At 40.2% G+C, this 23,463-nt stretch overlaps 1 protein-coding gene across 1 annotated transcript in view; it reads right to left on the bottom strand.

The window, feature by feature from the left end:
* Positions 1-5,287: 5,287 nt before the first annotated feature.
* The window catches only part of necab3 (N-terminal EF-hand calcium binding protein 3), a gene marked incomplete at both ends in the record, with an annotated part of 46,922 nt that continues 28,746 nt past the window's right edge, over positions 5,288-23,463 (bottom strand). The window contains 7 exons of the mRNA XM_081380901.1: positions 5,288-5,316; positions 5,457-5,548; positions 7,149-7,226; positions 9,194-9,306; positions 10,409-10,462; positions 10,565-10,644; positions 12,288-12,409. Coding sequence (XP_081237027.1) covers positions 5,288-5,316; positions 5,457-5,548; positions 7,149-7,226; positions 9,194-9,306; positions 10,409-10,462; positions 10,565-10,644; positions 12,288-12,409 — 568 coding nt within the window. The remainder of the gene's footprint in view (positions 5,317-5,456; positions 5,549-7,148; positions 7,227-9,193; positions 9,307-10,408; positions 10,463-10,564; positions 10,645-12,287; positions 12,410-23,463) is intronic.

A 23,463-nucleotide genomic window follows, 5' to 3' on the forward strand; every position in this document is an offset into this window, starting at 1 on the left:
TATAATTATTAATTATTTAGATTTATGTAAATTTACAATTTAGTAATGTACTATAATGTACTATAGTTGGTATAACCCTAGATGCCAAACACCGCCAGAAGAGGAGACAGAGAGAGAAGTGCAGAAGACTGACATCATGCTCACTAAACACTGCAGTATTGTACAATAATTATTAGTAATAATTAACCAATAATTAGTAAGTGATCGAACACAACAATAAACTTTTCAAACAATAGCATTGTTGCAACACGACCTCATTAAGTGATTTAAGCAGAGCTGGGTAAGTTACTAGTTACTAGTTTACAGTGTAATTAGATTGCTCTCTGTACTAAATATTGCATTACTTATTAGTAATTACTTCCTAAATCCCATATCAACCTCGACCAGTTGAACAATATAAGGATAGACATGAAACTGCTATTTTAATTATTCTTGAAGTATTTAAAGAGAGGTTACATTAAAAACATACATTTTAACATTAGACGTTGCATTTTATTGTTAAATCCACAAAGAATTGTTCTATATAATTGTCTATACTGTAACCTGTCTAATGCAAGTACATCAGAAGTAACTGTAAATAAATTACAGAAAAATTAAGAGTGATCCCTGCATGCATTTAGCGGAAGAACATTGTGTTGATTGTGCTTTCAGCTCTGCGCGAGTGTGTGTGTGTGTGTGTGTGTGTGTGTGTGTGTGTGTGTGTGAATATGAGCCTTCACAATATATAATGCTTTACAGTGAACTCTGTTAGAGCTGCATATGACAGTAAAACACTTACTCTCCTGTTGAGTAATAAAAAAAGTCGCTTTTACAACATTTCAAATCCCTCAGTTCTCCATCTCTGAAAAGCCGATGTTGATTCTTGTTTTATTACGAGCTCTGTCTCGCTCTCTTTTCTCCAGCTGATTCTCTGGAGGTTGGAGATTTAGATGCTCCATGTCAACCTTCTTCTTATTATTATTATTTGGGCTTATTGGCGGTTCGCATTCTTAAAAAGAGCATTACCCATAGATATCATATAATAAAGGCTAGAGGTCTCGTGCGCGCTGCTGGCCAATGGAGGTCGACGTCCGCACCAGGCGGCCATCTTGCCACAGGCAGCTCGCTCACTCGTAACATTGTGTTTTAATGCTGCATGTACTTTTTAAATAACCATAACTTGCTCAATCTTCTACCGATTTTCAAACGGGTTGGTTTGTTATAAACGTCAGAGATGTAGCCTAGTTATGACACTACATACTTATGAATAATTATAATATTATATATTTCAACATGTTCAAGCATCCAGAATTATAGCCACGTTAATAACGTTTGTAAGAAACCAAACCGTTTGTAAATCCGTCAAGATTTCAGCGAGATAACAGTATTTGTGTTCGTGCTGATCACTCCTTACATCAGGTACAGAGGCCGCCCGAAAGCCTGCCTGTGACAAGATGGCCGCCGGTGATGCCGTTCGAGACTCCGCCGTAAGACATCTAGCCTTATATGGATATCTATGGCATTACCGCCATCTACTGTTAATGGATCAGAGACATTATATCCATACTCCCAGAACAATCAGGACTCGTGCTTTCAGTGTTGCTGCGTGTTCAGCTCCTCCATCTACAGTCCAAGTTCTTCACATTCCAGAGAGGGATAATGATACTAATATTAATAGGCTAATAATACTAATAGCCTATCTATATTCTATAAATCAAATTTGTTCTATTTAAAAACTGTATTATTAAACCACCCCCTTCTACTGAGTTTAAAAGCTTCTTTAATGTTAATTGTTGATCATCTTCTAAAAGTCTTACCTAATATGCATATCTACAGTTTCCTTTGGTCAACCTTCTTCTACTTCTAATGGTGTTTTATGGCAGTTGGCAAACCAACTTTCAGTGCATTACCGCCACCAACTGGACTGGAGTGTGGAGCACTAATAAGCAAAAAAAAAAAAAAAAACTTAAACCTAATTCATGTCAACCTTTCTCACTTGTGACTACTAACCTCTTCCACTCCCACACCAGACACTCGGAAAAGTAGGCGGAGCACCTTTCTTTATTTACGGATATGACGAGATATGCACGGACGAGTGACGTATGTGTGCAATTTCCCGCCGAAATCATCCTGACAGGTCTAAAATAAAAACACTTATAAATAATATAGGCTTACCATAGTGAATCTAGGTCAGACAAAAACACGTTTTGGAAGAAGGATTGATAATGTATTGATTCGTTGTTTAAAGGTCCCGTATTATGCCCCTTTTCACAAGATGATGTCCCCAGAGTGTGTATGTGAAGTTTCAGCTCAAAATACCCAACAGATCATTTTTTACAGCATGTTTAAATTGTCATTTTTTGGGGCTCAGAAAAACGCGCTGTTTTAGTGTGTTCCCTTTAAATGCAAATGAGCTGCTGCTGCCGGCACAGGGGGCGGAGCTTCATGAGCTCGCACACAGTCTCTCAGGACAATTTCATCTCACGGAATGATGATAATATCAGAAACTCTCAGTAACGTGTTCATTTCGAGTCGGACAATAATGCCTACAGAGTCAGAGTGCTGTATAGAAATGAAACAGGTATAGTTTAGTAGTTTAATTACGGTTATTATAACGTATTTGTCATCTGCTTGTATGTATCCATTATTTATTAATAGCCTACAAGTCTGCTGTCTGAATGATGATCAAACATGTACTGATGAGTTTAATAAAGTTTATTGTATATCACACAAAAGATGAAGAGTCAGTTTTACTTCAGAAAATCACCGTAAGAGCTGAGTAAACACAGTAAGTTATAAGAAGTGCACAAGTACATAAACGAATTTCGGTAGAGTTGAGGGAGCATTCCTGTGGGCGGAGCTTAGTCAAAAAACGGTTCTAGTGACGTCATTAAAGAAGGAAGTAGAGGGATGTAGTCCAAACGAGCTGTTCGATGTAGGCGACTTCTGTTAAATAAAATATCTCGCTTGGCATTGAACTTTGAGCTTTATAATTTTACAGATATTATTTATGCTCTAACAGCAACATTACACGCTAACTAAAGTTTGAAACATGGGATAACGAAGAACGGGACCTTTAAATTTTGTTACATTTTGAACAAAAAAGTTACATATTTGCCTGCCTTGCGTTTCATAACGTGACTATTTGAATAGGCTATATTAACTATAGATCTGTTAAACATCATCTAATGTAACACTGTTAATGGCATTAATATTAAGTTCTTATGAAAAGTTAGTAATATTAAGATGCAGATGTATTTAGTGCATGTTTGTTTGTGCCTTTCTCACTTTTTTATTAAATCAGGCCAATTACCCTAGTTGATAATGACTTAAAAGTCCTATTACTGTCTGTCATCATTTCAGAAGCCTCTTGACAAAATGCTGAAGTGTCATTATGAGAGAGCGAAAGCATCTTTACTAATTATTTGAAAAAATGTAGATCTAATATTTCTGACTAGAAGTCTATCATGCTGCTGCTTTATATTCACAGATCATCCACAAGCGATGTGACAGATAGACAAAACATATTAAACAGCTAAACCGACTGAAGAACAAAACCACACACAGAATCATTCGAGTTTTATTTTCATTTAATGGACTAATCCACATACAGTGAAAACCCTAAAGCAAAAAGGTCAGGTTTCTGTTTTTCAGGTACGATGCATGAATAGTACAACAACTAGCAGGTGTCCACGTTCATCAAACAATAAGACAGTCAAACCAGGATCTTACAGTGTCAACTAAAGATAGATCACCCAGAAATCATCATTCACTCACTCAAACACCAACGAATCAGAGTCGTTTTGTGTTTATCCAGGTTTAGAAGGACTCGAGCGAGTAAATGAGGCCAGAACGGGTGAAATAATTACAATAACATCTCCAGGAAAGCTCTATTTTATTCACAGTCTGACTCCTATACTTCAAACTTCTCTTCAGAAATAAGTGTTCGTCGAAAATCAACTGACACTATAAAACATCTCCTAATCTGCATGCAGTTTCATCATGTTTCAGTATCCAGAGAAGCAAAAGTGACTTTAAAAGGTGTTCGACTCGAGCAGCAGATCATTTTGCTATAGAGTTATCGTAATTATTTATTTATTTACAAGAACACGTGACTTCTTGCGTTTCTTCTTGTTATTTAGCTCTGAGAGTCGCTGTATCTGCATCAAAGCTACTGGCTTGAAAAGCTTCATCACGGAATGGAGCAAAACACGCTTTGATTTTCTATACATGCGATTAGAGTATCACAGCGATGTCTGATAGCGGCGGGTTGAGCGTTCATTCACAACCGAAGATTCGAGAATCGGTTCCTTTGAATCTGAATCAAACTGGTCCAAGTGAGGCTGAATTGGGAATTCCAAAGAGTCCATTAGTCAGCACAAGCTCTAAAACATAAATATTTACATAATTATTTTTTGACTAATTATACTTATTCATTCCCTGACACATAGATGCATTTTCTTCTCAGCTGAGCAGACATTTATCTAAACTAAGATAAATTGTCAAAACAATTAAAAGCCATCAAGACAGCCAAACAAAAAACTGTCCACCATTCAACTTAAAGATAAATACTACAATCAAAATATGAATCTAATATTAAATAATAATATATTAAGTAAATTCTAGGAAATATTCTTTCACCGTGGTAAATAATTTTTTTTGCTTATTAAATGTAACTTTATTTAAAATACTTTTGCATTTATATTAATTTCTTTGAATTTTTCAAATCAGGGTTATTGTCGTTAACTAAAACTATTAAAAAATGTTTTTTTGTTAATTGAAATAACGCTAAAAAGACTTTGAACACAAATTTGAAAGGTTGACTTGGCAAGAAACTAAAATAAGTTTAAGTTGAAGCACTAAAATAATTAACTTAGAAAGTTAAACTTAAACTGAAATAAAAATTAAAATAAATTAAACCTCAACACCAATATTAAAAAAATGAAATGACAAAAAATGTACTAAATTTAACATGAAAACAAAAGTATAATAAAGCTAAAATAAAAACTAAACGCTGATTCAAATTCAATATTTCTGCCAACCTCAATTCAAATTCATCAATTAAACTTGAATGAGAAAAGCATCTGAATCCACTTCTGAATGAAGCACAACCTTGATCGTTAACTATCAGACAGACATTATCTATAAAATGCAACACAAAAAAGGTGTGTGTGTGTGTGTGTGTGTGTGTGTGTGTGTGTGTACAGATGATTCATCTGATTTTTTTTTTTTAGAGCTAGTCATTAATTCAAAGACACAATGGGGTCAATCTTTTCAGACGAGGGTTCAGTGGTGTTTCGGGTTGCTGTTAGTTGTTTGTCATGATCCACCAGGACGCTGTGAGAAACAAACAGGCAGATATTAAAGAGATGAAGCATCATAACTCCTCATTAAAGGCTGTTTAATTTCTTGTTTCTTCCAGGCTGAGACAGATGCACTGAGAAAGGGCTGATAAATGATGTGCCGCTCTCTCTCACCTGGCATGAGCATCGTGGACACGATCTCTGGGTCCTCCAGCATGTCTATGATGCAGCGCTGGAACATCTTACTGGCGTCAGACTGCAAATAACTGCAGACAAACAAGCTCGTATTAGCAGAGGATATAATGAACATGGACTTAATGCTCACTTAATGACACTAAACTGAGTTTTGAGTTACATTTCATTTAAGTCTCAGACATCTGGCGTCTCTGTCATGCTGATACTGTCACGTCTCTGTCATATTTTTGCAATCCCATTAGTTGCCACTAGTGGTGCAAGAGCGGCACATTTAAGCCAATGAGTAATCGCTATTCGTCAAACAATCATGGAAAAAATATGTGCATGGTTTCCACAAAATCTGAAGAAGCAAAACTGTTTTCAACATTGATAATCAGAAATGTTTCAGCAAATCATCATATCAAAATGATTTCTGAAGGATCATGTGACACTGAAGACTGGAGTAATGATGCTGAACATTCAGCTTTGATCACAGGAATAAATTACACTTTACTGTATATTCACATAGAAAACAGATGATTTGAATCATAATAATATATCACAATTTTTTTTGTATTTTTGATTAAATAAATTTAGCCTTGGTGAGCATTAAAACATTAAACAATCTTACCAACCACAAACTTTTGAACGGTAGCATAAATAGATGCAACGCACCTGAATATTCAAGCAATACAGAAGTTTGGATTTATTAATAAATGTCAGAGCTTCTTGTTTTTATTTCTCTGAAGGTGAAACACCATCTACAAACTTCCTCCACAGAAGATAATTACACTGTAGTATTATTCACTGCACGTTATAATTGATTTCTGAAATGATTTGTTTCTTAAATTAGATCGCTGTGTCTTTGAGGGGAAGATGAGATCCACGCGTAAGGTGTGTGTTCTTCACAACGCTGTCATGAGAAGCATCACGCATGAGATTAGGTAACATGAGCCGTCACGTGTGAATCTTCTAGATCAGCGTGATCGTGACATTTGTGTTGCTAGACGAGCCATCTGCAAATCTGGAGTCTCGTTAGACCCTCGACAATCTGGCTGGAAAACATTGAAGGAGCGCGCACACACACACACACACACACACACACACACACACACACACACACACACACACACACACACACACACACACACACACACACACACACACTCACATACACACACACACACACACACACACACACACACACACACACACACACACACACACACACACACACACACACACACACACACACACACACACACACACTCACATACACATTCAGGCATGAAAAGTAATTCGAGTCAAGCCCAAAAACATCATCAAGACTTGTATCCAGGGGATAATCTGGCCTCTTAAATGGGAACGTTAGCAAAAGCGTTCTTAGAACATAATTTAGTTAGCAGGGAAATCGATGTTTTAGTGTGTAACTGTTGTGGACAGAAGAGAATCGCGGCGGATCACGTTCCCTGTCGGATGTAAGAGCCAGCAGGAGCTTCAGCACACGGAGGACGACAGCAGGAGGCTGAACAACCCAGACCAGAGCGTGCTCCACTCCAGCGCGCAAGAACACACTCCATTACCATCTGATTTACAGAAACCCTTGAACCAACTCTCTAAATCATCATGCTGCTCAACACACACACACACACACACACACACACACACACACACACACACACACACACACACCTCATCCAGGAAATACGGTCCTCCCAGAACTCATAGATGATGTAGCAGCTCTTCTCCGGAAGCTTCTGGATGGACACACTGAGCGAGAGACACAGAGAGACGACCGGTCAGTGCAAGCATTTCAACATCGCCACTAACACTAGAATTAACTCTACATGATCAAAACTCTGCTGATAAACCCCTCGCACTCAATCTCCTCCAGTCCTTCTGTCTCTGATCGACAGAGAAATTACATTAAAGTATATTTTAGTTCACCATAAGTGCTTGCCAGAACATTCAGCAGTGCTTGATATTTAAATATGAAATTAAATATAAAGATGTACTTGAGTCTGGGTCAAAAAAAGCACAACAAAGTTCAGCTAAATGCAAACTATAATACACTTTCATTTCATTCAAATGTCTGAAAAGTTTGCACTCATGTATATTCTTTCACAGTGTATTATGTAGTAAGTACTCTTATTTTAAAGGATGCTAAAGTGCACTTCTTTTCCACAAGGGGTCGAGCTGAAAAAAGGCACATGAAAGATGCATAAACACACATATATGACTTATATGTGCTTAATTCTGAAATTTAGGAACAGACTGGACATGAAACTGTTATTCACTGATATTGTTCAGAGAGTGAAGCAACGAGAACCCAATCAACTCATTCATTGAAAAGACTCAAAAGAACAAAACATTTCTTTAATTGGACTTCGCTACTTCATTACTTCATTATATACTTTCTCCGTTCACTCATTGCCTTCATCCATCACTGATTTTCATTAAACATATTGTATCGTTCATCATTGTGTTCATTATGATGGAGGATCTTGGAGCTTAGACGCACTCAATCTCCTCCAGTGCTTCTGTCTCTGATCGACAGACTGTTTTAACGAGTAAAAGTCTTTAAGTTTAATTCTACAAACGTCCTTCAGCTCGAGCTTCACGAGTCTTTAAGATCTGAAATCTGCACTGATTTTTATCAAGTAAATGTGAAAATAACTATTATATTAATACAAATAATATTTCGAGATGAACGCTTACTGGACTGAAGCAACTTTGGTTTACTTGAATATCCATACATAATTAAAAAAAATATATATATTCTGTATCAAATATGATCATGAGGCTTCTGAGGAAGCTTTATTTGTTCATCTCTCAATCATCATTGTATTGCATTATATATTTTAAAACTACAGAGCTTTGATCATAAACTAAGCATTTAAATATCATCTTACTAAGACATATTATTGGCAGATATTGATATTTATATGCTATTTGTGTAATTATCTGTTATAAAGATCTCATTGATTTACATAACAAGCTTTCAGAATTTCATCTTACGTTTTGTCCATATAAATATCAGCATCTGCACCAAATTGCATATTTTGAGTCCCTGAATAAAATCAAGCTGTTTTTCCTCCTCCACATTCTCACTATATCAGACTATATGAGCCATAAAAGCCTGATGTATCAAATATGAGTCTGTTTTTGTTGTTGTCTTTTTATCTAAAGGTTCAATTTAAAGGATTTCAGGCTTTACAGGGTTAATATTCTCTTGGAGCATTACGGTTCATACAGTATCTTGATAGTAACTTCATAATATGTGACCCTGGACCACAAAACCAGTCACATGGAGCAATTTTATGAAATTGAGATTTATGCATCAGTGAATAAATAAGCTTTCCATTGATGTATGGTTTGTTATGATAGGACAATATTTGGCTGAGATACAACTATGTAAATCTGGAATCTGAGGGTGCAAAAAATCTAAACACTGAGAAAATCTCCTCTAAAGTTGTGCATTTATGTTCTCGATTGTGCTGCATTCACTCACAGAAATACATGTTTTATATATTTACGGTAGGAAATTTACAAAATATCTTCATGGAACATGATCTTTACTTAATATCCTCATGATTTTTGGCATAAAAGAAAAATCTATCATTCTGACCCGTGCAATGTATTGTTGGATATTGCCACAGATATACCCGTGCGACTCGTGACTGGTTTTGTGATCCAGGGTCACAGATGGTGTGTGTGTGTGAGTGTGTTTTCCTCACTGTAGGTTGTCGTTCTGATTGGCAGTGGTGTCGGCGTACGTCTTCAGAGCCTTCTGGAACTCCTCGACATCACTCTCCGTCACGCTCATCTGTCTCTGCACCAGCAGAATGTTCTGGAGAAGGAAACACACACATCAAATATGACTAACTTGAAAGAGAACCAACGCTAGCTTCCGGTTTCATGCCCAACATCTGATCATAATACAGAATCTGTGTATCATTACTCATTCACCCTCATGTCCTCGTGTATAATATAATATTTTATAATACACTGAAAGTGCTGACACTGTCCCTTGTGAAAAAGAAGAGTGCTTAATTATACCGAATGTGCATATTTCTGCAGATAATATAATATTAATGAAATAAAAGTTCACTTTCATGACTGTGGTTCTTATCTCATTTGAATAACTTTGTGATAATGTCAGAAAGCCTTATCTTTGGCATGGCACAGAAGTACACTTATTTTAATGTGACTAACATACTAAAGCACATCAAGTACTTGATTATAATTCTAACTGTAGTGTGTTATCTGATATTACATCTACAGTAAATATATTTTGAATTTATTTAAACTTAATCACAAACGTGTAATTACAAATATATATAATTACATGACGTACAAGTTTCGATAGAAATGACATTAAAGTATATTTTAGTTCACCATAAGTGCTTGGCAGAACATTCAGCAGTGCTTGATATTTCATTTCATTCAAGTGTCTGAAAAGTTTACACTCATGTATATTCTTTCACAGTGTATTGTGTCCAAAGTAAGTACTCTTATTTTAAAAGGATGCTAAAGTGCACTTCTTTTCCACAAGAAGTCGAGCTGAAAAGAGGCAGACGAAAGATGCATAAACACACATATATGATTTATATGTGCTTAATTCTGAATTTTAGGAACAGACTGGACATGAAACTGTTATTCACTGATAATGTTCAGAGAGTGGACCGAATTAACTCGTTCATTGAAAAGACTCAAAAGAACAAAACATTTCTTTAATTGGACTTCGCTACTTCATTACTTCATTATATACTTTCTCCGTTCACTCATTGCCTTCATCCATCACTGATTTTCATTAAACATATTGTATCGTTCATCATTGTGTTCTTCCGATCTGACTGCCGTTTAACGTCTGTAATTCTTGCATTATGATGGAGGTTAAACAGACATAAAATCTGGACTGGACTTCTGAGGCGGTGGATCGGAGAACTCACTGATTTGTACGTGCTGGCCAGTGTATCTTCTTTCAGTGGCTCCAACTTTGGACTCTAGAAATGAAAAGCAAAACACACTTGGTTTGTAAGACATGCAATCTCAATATACAAGCTCAAAAAAGATTAATGTGTGAATGGATATTTGGACTTATTCACCTGACACTCCAGTTTGTCGATGAGCTGCTGCAGTCTGTTGATCTGAGAGCACCAGTTTTCATCTGTATCTACGGTAACGCCTGAGACGCAACACACACCAACACTCAGTACACAACTCCACTCATCAGCAGCATTACTGTTAAAACTATTAAAAATGTTTTTGCTTATAAGACATTTAAAAGACACTTTATATTCAGTAATATCTGTTTGACTGCACTGACACTATTGGGTGAGAACAAAACTTAAAAATCAATTCTGTCTGTAGAGCTGCTTTGTATTTTAATAACTGAGTTTGCTTCATAATTAATAAACTTTGTAACATTTACACTGTTTCTGAACTACATTGAAATAATATTGAACACAATTACAAAATGTATGACTCTCATTATTTAAACATAAAAACATTTCTACAAAACAAATTATATAACTTATGAATTTTACATTATTTTAAACTAGCTTTACTTTTTAGACATCGGACTGGACGAAAGGCCTGATATAGAGCTGGCTGCAGTTACACAGTTACACCAGTCGGTGGCGACAAGTGACTGCATTACTGAATGTTGAATTAATATTCTAATTCATTCTACCGATTCGCTGAAACATTCAGTAACGAATGAACAAGCCTTTATGGGTGAGTCATTGAATCATTCATTCAACCAATTCTTTCAACAACAATTGAATCATTACGAAATGAAACAAGCTTTTATGAGTGAGTCATTGAATCATTCATTCAACCAATTCTTTCAACAACAATTGAATCATTACGAAATGAAACAAGTTTTTATGAGTGAGTCATTGAATCATTCATTCAACCAATTCTTTCAACAACAATTGAACCATTACAAAATGAAACAAGTTTTTATGAGTGAGTCATTGAATCATTCATTCAACCAATTCTTTCAACAACAATTGAATCATTCAGAAATGAAACAAGTCTTTATGAGTGAGTCATTGAATCATTCATTCAACCAATTCTTTCAACAACAATTGAATCATTACGAAATGAAACAAGCTTTTATGAGTGAGTCATTGAATCATTCATTCAACCAATTCTTTCAACAACAATTGAACCATTACAAAATGAAACAAGTTTTTATGAGTGAGTCATTGAATCATTCATTCAACCAATTCTTTCAACAACAATTGAATCATTCAGAAATGAAACAAGCATTTATGAGTGAGACATTGAATCATTCATTCAACCAATTCTTTCAACAACAATTGAATCATTCTGAAATGAAACAAGCCTTTATGAGTGAGTCACTGAATCATTCATTCAACCAATTCTTTCAACAACAATTGAATCATTCAGAAATGAAACAAGCCTTTATGAGTGAGTCATTGAATCATTCATTCAACCAATTCTTTCAACAACAATTGAATCATTCAGAAATGAATCAAGTCTTAATGAGTGAGTCATTGAATCATTCATTCAACCAATACTTTCAACAACAATTGATTCATTCAGAAATGAATTAAGTCTTAATGAGTGAGTCGAATGAAAAAAACAGTATGATTCAGGTGTGGTTTTGTTTGGAACTTTAGTCATTAGTGGAGCAAAAATAGACATAACTTATAATATTATGTCTAAAATGTAAGTCGCTTCATAATTAATAACCTTTGCACTGTTCACACTGTTAATGAACTGAATAATATTGAACTAAATTGAGCTGAATAATAACACTATTGTCTTTCAAAAGCTGTGTGTGTGTGTGTGTGTTACCGGTAGTGAGAATGCCTGAGTACGGATCAGTAGGCGACAAACACATGTTCTTCTGCACTCGGCGGCCACATCTTCTGTTGTTCTTCTGTATGATAAGATGCTCCGGGACTTTAACTTCAACCCTACAGAGAAAAAGAGCCCAGATCCTCTGTTAATGTTCTGCATCATAGGAATGTGTAAATATATTTTGTGCTTACGTAAAATTATGATGTTGTATCAGTAATAATATCGTCCCCCTGTAGTCATATAATCTATGATCACCAACATGACACATTTAAAAGTTTTTTCCTTAAAGAAAAATTCTTCATGTCTTAAAATATTGTTAACCTTTCCTGTTTCTGTTTCCTAACCGTGGTTGGGAGACACAGGGGAGATCCGTCTTCTCCAGGGCCGGAAGTTCTCCTCCCGGGGTTAACTCCCTAAACTTCACGCTGTTTAGTGTGATGGTAGCATATAAAAACAAAGAGGCCGTCTTGCCGAAGAGTTTAGGTGCTTTATTTTTCTAGCTGCACTGAAATACACTGCACATGGACTCGCTAACTACCTGTACTGGTCACCGTGTCACTCTCACACACTCTCATCCGCTGCTTCGCGGGGATCAGACGGGGGAGGGGCGCGCCTCGGACACGCGCACTCACTCACTCTCATTCACACACACACACTGAGCTGTCCTAAACTAAACACATTGGAGACACATCCCACAACACTACCCCCACCATGGACTGGCAATTAACACTAATTCCATTCCATCTAAATGTACTTAGCACACACTCTCTATATCTGTAGGCCTAAAATGTGAAGAGATAGCTGTGTCCCAAATAGTATGTAAATCTAAATGGGTAGGTTATACTAATTTAACAAGTGCCTAAGCAGTGCTAAAAGTTCTAAAGCTCATTCAACAGTGAACACAAGAGTGAAACATAAACGGAAATGCAATAGTCTCTAATAAAACATAAGAGTACATCACCTTTTAAATCCTATTCTTCGGTGACCAGAGGTAATACTGTCTGACTAATACAGTAATAATCAAAACATACATTGGATGCAATAAAGTGCAAGCATGTAAAAGCATTGAAAAACTCTTCTACTTTTTTTTTCCTTTTTTTTGAACGTGAAAACAAAAGTGCTTTTTGTAGAAAAAAAAAATAATATAGAACAAACTAGACTAGAGTCCAAAAACGTGAACTGTAAAGTCTCTAGTGCAAATATGAACTGTCATAGGTGACTCACTCAGTGACCCAGTCCCCATACCGGGACGGTCCTCGGCGCTGACGTTGGGGTCGAGGTTCGCGCAGAGACTGGTGGTGAGGCTCTTCCACCGCACCCCCACCATGATCAAGTATCACATGGGAAGGAGTGGATGGAAGAGACCCGATCATGTGAGAATTAGCAGCAGGTGGAGTGGACGGCCGGGAGTCGCTGGAACCATCACTCGAGGCAGTAGAGTAGAGGCTGTCCAGACCGAGATCCTCCCGGTCCGCTGGGTGCCCATCCACAGCTGGTGGCAGGATCTCAGAAGGCGTCCAGTTCTGGGATTGGTCCAGGACCCAGGCATTGTCCAAAGGCTCACGGCTGCGGTAGCATTTGAGTTGATCATGGTGGACGACCTTGACCTTAGTTCTGGGGCCCTTTTGGATCCGGTAGACTAGATCGTCTAAATGTCCCATAACAAAGTAAGGTCCTTCGTAGGAGGGGAGGAACTTTTTGACTTTGTTTTTGACATGACGTGTTCCTTTGATGAGATACCACACCGCGTCGCCGACTTTGTACTGTGTGTGGCAAGCGTTTTTGTCGTATTGTCTTTTTGCACGCGTGACTGACTCACCAAGAGCTTCTCGGGTGATGTTGTGAGCTAGTTCCAACCGCTCACGCATTTGTTGCACATACTCAGGGGCGGAAGGTGCATGATCTGAGTCCGGAGGCAAACCAGCTACAAGGTCCACTGGCTCGCTTATTTCACGGCCGAACATCATGAAGTTGGGGGTGAAACCAGTAGCGCTGTGCTTGGTTGCTCTGTACGCCATCACTGCATATGGGATCATCAGGTCCCAATCCCAGTGACAGTGTTCTGCAGTGGAGGCCAGGATCTTTTGGAGGGTGGCGTTAAAACGTTCAACTTGGCCGTCGGACTGCGGTCTGAATGGTGTAGTGTGGGTTTTGTCGATGCCAAACAAACGGCACATTTCTTGGAATACCTCTGATTCAAAGTTGCGCCCTTGGTCGCTGTGCAGACAGTGAGGCATTCCAAAGCGACATACCCATTCAGTTGCTACTACGTTTGCCACTGTCACAGCCTTTTCGTCAGGGATTGGGAACGCTTCAGTCCATTTTGTGAAATACTCCTGTATTACGAGTATATAACTGTTTTTACGTTCTGTCTCATTGAGTGGGCCCATAATGTCCAGTGCAATGCGCTCCATGGGTGCTCCAACTCTGACAGTTCCCATGGGTGCTTGTGGAGTCTTGTGGGGTCTGGCTCTGCATGCGCAGTTTGTACAAGTCCGGCACCAGAGGGCTACATCTTCTCTCATGTGGTACCAGTAGTATCTGGTTTGAAGTCTGGCCACAGTCCTTTCAATACCAAAATGTCCACCTACTGGCCCTTCATGCATTTGGCGCATCACATCGGGTTGCATTTTGCGAGGAAGAACAATTTGAGGATAGAACTGTGTGTCGTCTAAACAGTAAAAGCGGCGTACCAGTACTCCATCTCTGAAGTACAGTCTTCTCCATTGACTCCAGTACGTTTTGGTAGCTGGGCTGCATGGGGAGACTGTGACCCACGGGGGCCGCTCACTGCTGACCTCTAACCAAGCTCTGATTGGTGCAATGTCTGTATCAGCAGCTTGAGCCTGGCGCAACTCCTCCATAGTCCAGCCAAGAAACAGTCTGGTCTCGTTTGTGTTTGTCACATAAATAATCTCTGTTTGTTTTAAAGTGTCTGTGTTGGTAACATTGACAGCGCTTACCCCCACCGGACTCAGCAATAGGGAGCTGGTGTCAGAGTCCAAATCACACTGAATTGCTTGGTGACTTGTGGTTCTCCGCTGCGAGGAAGGGTCCTGCAGATTACAAGGACAGGACTGGCGGCAGGGCCTGCGGGAGAGACTGTCAGCATTTGTGTGCAAGCGACCTGGGCGATGGATGATCTCGAACTCGTACTCCGCTAGCTTCTCAAGCCACCGGGCTAACTGACCTTCCGGCTCTTTCATTCGCGTGAGCCAGCGCAAGCTGCTGTGGTCGGTTCGTACCTTGAAAGGCCTTCCAAGTAGGTATTGCCGAAAATGGGATGTGAAATCGACAATGGCTAGCAGCTCCCGTCTCGTAGTGCAATAGTTCTGTTCAGTTTTGGCTAGTTTACGGCTACCGTACGCCAACACCCGTTCTGTGCCACCCTGCATTTGCGACAGAACAGCGCCGATACCTGAGTCGCTGGCATCGGTGTCCAGGATCATTTCACCATGGTCCAGTGGATAGCCTAAGACAGGGGCTGTGATGAGGTGGTGCTTGAGCGTGTCGAAGGCGGCTTGGTGTTCAGCGTGCCACTGGAAGTGTGCATTCTTCTTTGTCAGGTTATGTAACGGTTCGGCAATGGAGGCAAAGTTTTTCACAAACCTGCGATAGTAGGAGGCGAGGCCAATGAAACGTCTGACCTCTTGGACTGATGTGGGAGTGGGCCAAGCTTGGACTTTGTTGACTTTATTGGGGTCAGTGGCCACACCGTGCTCGGACACAATATGACCTAGATAGACAACTTGACGGCGGAACAGGCAGCATTTGGCTGGTTTCAGTTTGAGATTTGCCTGTTTGAGTCTCTGGAACACTTGGCTCAGTCGCTGCAGCATCTCAGGCACATCCTTGGCCAGCACGATGATGTCGTCCAGATAGACGAGGCAGGTCTCCCACTGCATGCCGGCAAGGACACGGTCCATAAGGCGTTGGAACGTCGCCGGCGCATTACATAAGCCGAACGGCATAACGTTCCATTCAAATAGCCCATTGCGGGTGCAAAAGGCGGCTGCACGGCGGGCCCTTGGTGTTAGCTCAACTTGCCAATAACCTGCAGCAAGATCCAAAGTACTGAACCATTTGGCGGTGGCGAGAGTATCCAGCGTGTCTTGGATGCGGGGTAGCGGGTACGCATCGGTGATGGTGTGGTTGTTAAGTGCCCTGTAGTCTATACAAAGGCGATAAGTCCCATCCTTTTTACGCACCATAACGATCGGTGAGGCCCAACTGCTGTGGCTGCGTGTGGCGATGCCGCTCTGGAGGCCCTCACTGATCTGCCGTTCTGCACTTCGCTGCTTTTCCCCAGCCATGCGACGAGGAGGCTGCTTCACTGGAGGTCCCGGCCGGGTTATGATGTCATGCTGCACAAGACTGGTCCGGCCCAGATCACCAGGTCCCCTGGAAAAGACACTTTCATAGGCACACAACAGGTTAGATAGTTCAAGTTTTTCATTGTCATTAAAGTCAGTGGAACTCTGGGAATAGAGCTCCTGGAGGTGCTCTGGGACTGCAGGGGGGCTGGCTGGAAAGTCTGCCGCTGTGGGGACACTGGCCAAGGGCAGAGCTTCAGCTGGCTGGAGGAGGCCTGCAATGGCACCTTCTTTAATAGTCACAGCCTTATTGCCAGGGTTAAAGAGGCGTAATGGAACGATGTTGGTGGGCTGTGCATTGACTAGGGCTCTGGCAATGAGTACTTTGTGCTTTTCAACGAAGCCTTTGGTGGGGCTAAGCATCATGTCTCCCTGAGCTTCTCTGCAAAAGTGCACGTTGCCCTTGACAAGGTACTCTTGTCCCGCTTCAACCACAACAGTTCTGGCCACTCTTACAGCGTGTGACTTTGGAACAGTTTCTGGGTGAAAGTAGGGCACTTCTTCCCCAAACAGAATTATGCGGTGCCTACCGAAATCAAGGCGGGCCTCAGCTTGGGTGAGGAAAGGATGGCCAAGCAGCACCTCATTGCCCTCTATATCCGCTACAAGGAAGTCCACTTCAACTTGACGGTTGTTGATACTGACCGGTATCTTGGCCTCACCGAGCACTGGCACGTCTCCTGGTCCCACCCCGAGCAAAGTCTCTACGGTGGATGACTGAAGCGGTGGTCTCACGTCTTGGTGAATGGCGTTGTATTGGTGAAGGGGCAGCACGCTCCTCCGCGCTCCACTGTCCAGGACTGCACATACCTCCAGCTCAGATATGCGCATGTGAATGTTCATTTCACGATGCTGGCTTTTAAGGTGGAACACAGTGGTCAGCGGGCTTTCTTTGGCGGCGCTTGAAAAGAAAGTCTTTGTATTTCTTTGAGGGGACGAGCACTGGCTCTGTTTGTGACCCCAACCATTACAGTTATAGCAGCGAATGTCACCCTTTTTAAAGTTCTTGTGCTGCTTTAGTGTTTTTGCAGATGTGCGTGGGACAAAGTGATTGAGTGATGGGCTAACTGCAGAGGTAGTGGTAGTCACAGTCTCATTTTTGTCTCTTTCTCTGACAACAGCAGCCCGGGGCCTGCGTTCAGTGAGGTTGCGGGCCCCTGGCTGCATGATGCTGGTGACATAGGAAGCAGCTCTCTTGGTAGTGTCATGACGGTGAGCTATCTCGTAAGCTTTGGCTAATGTAGCTGGACGTTTTTCTAATAGTCTTTGAACTAGCTCTGCATCCCCCAGGCCGTTTGTGAAAACTTCAACAGCTATAGCGTCTTGCTCAGCCTCTGACCAATCACCATAAGCTATAGCTACTTTTCCATAAATGTCATCTCTGAACACATGAAGCGCCTCACCAGATTTACGCACTCTTTGCCTCAGCTCTACTGCTACAGCCGCTGCATGATCTGAAGAAGGGCCATAAGCAATTTCGAGTTCCTCCAGCAGGCGGCGGTAGTCCCATTTGGACGAACGAGGGTTTCTGTGGACGATGGCGCCTGCAGCTCCGGTGAGGCAGAATTTCAGCTGAATGGCCATTGTTTTGACTGACCAGTGATTTGCCTCTGCGCAGCTCTCAAACCTGTGCAGAAACTCTCTCCACGGTGTGCTGCCGTCGTACTGGCCGGGACGGAGAGTGGGGACTCTCTCTTTGGGGTTATAGTCCTCATCACTGTCCGACAGAGGAGGCTGACGGGACGCAGAGCGGCTCTTATGTGTTGGAGATGAGGGACAGGGCTGGCGCAGTGGGAAATGTCCATGTTTCACAGTCATGTCGGGATTAATAAAAGAATAGGGCATAGGAAGCGTAACGGCTTCAGGTTTGGATATAGCTGGTGTGCTTTGTACAAAACTTCCCATGTGAGCATTGGCAAAGGGATTTGTAACTTCATAGTGCCCCTTAAATGGCATGTCTGGAGCGGGATATGTGAAAATGTGCATGTCTGGCCTTCCCACGGAGCCGTGGCTTTGACTGTTGCCTCTGCAAAAGGGATTTGTGGGCGAAAAATGGGCGGGGCTGTCGAACGGCGCGAACAGATCTTCTCCATTTGCAAGTGTGTTAGTGCAACTTTCATCACACAGGAATGGGTTATAATGTTCGTGTTTTCTCTCAGCCTTGCGTTCATAAGCTTTCACAGTACCTTGACTGTTGTCCTCAACATTGGTTAGCGACATGAACGGGTTTGAGTAGTTAGTTTCTCGTCCGTAAACATCGGAGGGATAACGAGCGGCCGCCATGTTATATTAGTTTAGCCACGCCACTATTACAGTTGTATTACAGTCACTCGGCTTTACTTTTTATTGTCCTTTTATTTTCATTGCTCACCAGTTTAACAACGTGAATGTCCCTTCGTGGTCGCCAGTGTTAACCTTTCCTGTTTCTGTTTCCTAACCGTGGTTGGGAGACACAGGGGAGATCCGTCTTCTCCAGGGCCGGAAGTTCTCCTCCCGGGGTTAACTCCCTAAACTTCACGCTGTTTAGTGTGATGGTAGCATATAAAAACAAAGAGGCCGTCTTGCCGAAGAGTTTAGGTGCTTTATTTTTCTAGCTGCACTGAAATACACTGCACATGGACTCGCTAACTACCTGTACTGGTCACCGTGTCACTCTCACACACTCTCATCCGCTGCTTCGCGGGGATCAGACGGGGGAGGGGCGCGCCTCGGACACGCGCACTCACTCACTCTCATTCACACACACACACTGAGCTGTCCTAAACTAAACACATTGGAGACACATCCCACAACAATATCTTGAATGTAACTCGACACCCTTGCCTCATTTAGTATACGCGGTTCTATGAATATGCAAATGAGCCCCGCCTCCACTCACTCACTCAGCTCAGAGATCCACTGGTTGACGATCACTCGTTGATCTGATTGGTTACAAGGTAGTTTGTGACGTCAGAAACACCAGCGATTTCAAAGCGTGTTTTTGAGACTGTCTTTGGTTCACTGCAGTTTTAAGGAGCAAAAACACTTAGCAATGCTGTCGACTTATGAATTTACACATGGTTTGTCTTAAAGCAGATTAAAAACTCCACATAGACGGCATTAAAAGCTTGGTTTTCACCACAGAGGGACTTTAAAACTAGAAGCATTCAGATGGTGTTGTTTTCAGTGAATATCCAGCAGAAGACAGTGAGTGGATGGCAGATTTGACAAAGCACAGCTGCAAGAACACAGCATCTGTGCGTCCGCGTTCACTGCCAATAGTTGATGAGCATAAGCGAATAACATTGAATGTGAATAACCTCGTCAATGTTGTAACCCTGCTGACGTTACCCACATATGTTCACATGAGTCAGAAGTCTCTCTCAAGGCTGTTGTTGACCCACTTCTGCTATTATCATCAGATGCACATATATCTGATGTAACTGACCACAGACCCAAAAACGTGTGGAAAACGCTAGAGATTTCTGAACGGGCTGTGTGTTTAGCTGGAGATCATCTGCATGTGTATTGATTCTCAGAATGAAACTTAGGCTACGTCTACATTAATCCGGATACATTTGAAAACGGCGTTTTCGTTTATAAACGCTCTCCGTCCACACTAGCGTTTTCAAGCGTTTTCGGACGTTTCAGTGTGGATGAGAAACTTTTGAAAAACGCCTGAAAACGCTAAATTCACCTTTACTGCGCATGTGTAAAACCCCACAAACGCTCACTGATATGATTCAGATGGAAAAATAAATAATAAAGTTATCGCGCAATTCTTCTGACAGGATAATTTTATTTAGTAAAATATCTCACCATTCACTGATGCGTCCAGGTCGCACGCAGACACCATATGTTTGGTCTAAAACGCGACTGTTCTCATGTATTACCGCAGGACAGCAAATGTGAGTAAATTCTGTCATCTTTGCAGGACTGTGATATGAAGAGTGTGCAATGTAGAATATTTTTAGCAATAGTGTGAAAGTGAATAGCACATAACAGGCACAATACTGGTATAAACGTGAATACCTATTGGTACAATATGCGTCACATGACTAAAATTACGTCATCGTTTTTAAATCTCTCCGGTTTCACAGTCCACACTACAACGCAAAAACGGCGTTTTCAAATGTATACGCTTTGGAGTGCGTTTTCAAAAAGCTTCGTTTTCCTTAATAAAAACGCCGTCTCAGTGTGGACGGAAGGCCAAAACGGAGAGAAAAAGATGCGTTTTCAAACGAAAACGTATTAGTGTGGACATGGCCTGAAGCTTTGAGAACTCTTGAGCTGATTAATTCATGAGATCAGCTGCGCATCGAGAAACGAACAGCGCCAAACACAATTACAAAATGTATTATTCGTATTATTTAAACATAACGAAAAACATTTCTACAAAACAAATTATATAACTTACAAATATTACAGAACTTTAGACTATCTTTACATCGGGACTGGACAAAAGGCCTGATATAGTGCTTTACACAAGTGACTGCATTACTGAATGTTGAATTAATAGTCTGATTCATTCAACCGATTCGCTCAGCAACACTGATACATTCAGTAACAAATTGTCTTTATGAGTGAATAAGTCTTTATGAGTAAGTCACTGAATCATTCATTCAACCAATTCTTTCAACAACGATTGAATCATTCAGAAACTAAACAAGTCTTGATGAGTGAGTCATTGAATCATTCATTCAACCAATTATTTGCACAATGACTGAATCATTCAGAAACTAAACAAGTCTTGATGAGTGAGTCATTGAATCATTCACTCAACCAATTCTTTCAACAATGATTGAATCATTCAGAAACTAAACAAGTCTTGATGAGTTAGTCATTGAATCATTCACTCAACTAATTCTTTCAACAACAATTGAATCATTCAGAAATGAAACAAGTCTTGATGAGTGAGTCATTGAATTATTCATTCAACCAATTATTTCAACAATGACTGAATCATTCAGAAACGAAACAAGTCTTGATGAGTGAGTCATTGAATCATTCACTCAACCAATTCTTTCAACAATGATTGAATCATTCAGAAATGAAACAAGTCTTAATGAGTGAGTCATTGAATCATTCATTCAACCAATTATTTGTACAATGACTGAATCATTCAGAAACTAAACAAGTCTTGATGAGTGAATCATTGAATCATTCACTCAACCAATTCTTTCAACAATGATTGAATCATTCAGAAATGAAAAAAGTCTTAATGAGTGAATAAGTCTTGATGAGTGAGTCATTGAATCATTCATTCAACCAATTATTTCAACAATGACTGAATCATTCAGAAATGAAACAAGTCTTTATGAGCGAGTCACTGAATGGTTACGAACGCTGATTCATTCAGGATCGAAAAACGGTATGGTTCGGCTGTGGTTTCGTTTGGAACTATTGTCATTAGTGGAGCAAAAACAGATATAACTTGTAATATTATATCTAAAATGTAAGTCACTTTATATTAACTTCTTGTTTATTGAACTGCAGTATAAGCAATACCACACTCGCAATAAATAGCATTTTACAACATAAATGTGTTTGTAAAAATGACACAATGATTAAGTGAATAAAGGATCTGAAGTTCAGCTAAGCAAGAACAAAAATCAGAAGAAACATCAGTTATTGTTATTATATATTAATATCAGTCACCATTATTGGTTGCAATTGTGCAATCCTGAAGCTATAACATCCAGAAATGAGTCTGACGTTCACCAGGACTACGATAAACTCATGCGAGTATACGCTGAACTATACAGTGTTATGAAATGGTCCTAATGGAGCTTTTCTGTTCGACAAAAGGGAATTACAGTCAGAGAGAAATAACAGCAGAAATGTTCTTTGACTTACTGAGCGATTACAGCGAACAAAAACATATGCAAACATTTTCCTGTTGTTTCCGTCGCATTACGAGCTCTTCTGAGAATACCGGCGTGTTTCTGTGACAGATGCTTTGTGAGGAAGAAAACACCCCACGGATAAACAAGACAAATGTGCTTCATCATGAAGAATACATTACTATTACTTCTGCTGCACTCTGTTTATCGGTTTCTCCCTCTTTCTCTTGTCTCGTTTATGAAATGCTGAGATGAGCAGAGGCTACATCCTAATAATACAAAGCATCTCACCTCAGGCTCACAGATCCATCTTCATATCACACTATTTATGGGTTTCTAGAGGTTTCAGAAGAACTCTTTTAAGGATCCTATAATGCCACCGTTCTTATGATGTCTAAAGACATACAAGGTTCTTCTAAAACATTATAGGAATATAAAAATAGGTTCTTATAAGCAAATCAAGTACTACATTTAATTGGGGTGGAATTTGTATGTAAGAAAGTAGAATTATACTGAACTGACATTTATTAAAAATCATATAACCTTTAGATTCAATTCAGAAATTAGATTAGATTAAGGGATTGATGGATGGATGGATAGATAGTTCTTCTCTATATCAGTGTCAGTGAACTCCTGAAACGCCTCCATTGTAGTCTTGAGTTTCTTCCGGGAACGAACACGTCACAATATTCCTCATTTACATAATTAATTCGAAGAATAAAGGGGCGGGGCCTGGTTGAGTTAGTTAGTAGTGTGTTGAAACTGGTGGTTATGGTAAGGGGCGGGGCATTTCCCAAACACACTCGAAGCACTCAACCAATCACAACACACTGCTCCAGTCGACCAATCAGAGCACAGTGTGCTTTTCAGAAGGAGGGGCTTCATAGAGACAGGAAGTAAACAGAGCGTTACTGACAGACTGGGAAAAGAGGAGCCGCAACAATGGAGAATATGAGGAGAGTAATCAACATTCAA

This window comes from Scardinius erythrophthalmus (genome assembly GCF_964197995.2).
Source record: "Scardinius erythrophthalmus genome assembly, chromosome: 12".
Lineage (NCBI taxonomy): Eukaryota > Metazoa > Chordata > Actinopteri > Cypriniformes > Leuciscidae > Scardinius > Scardinius erythrophthalmus.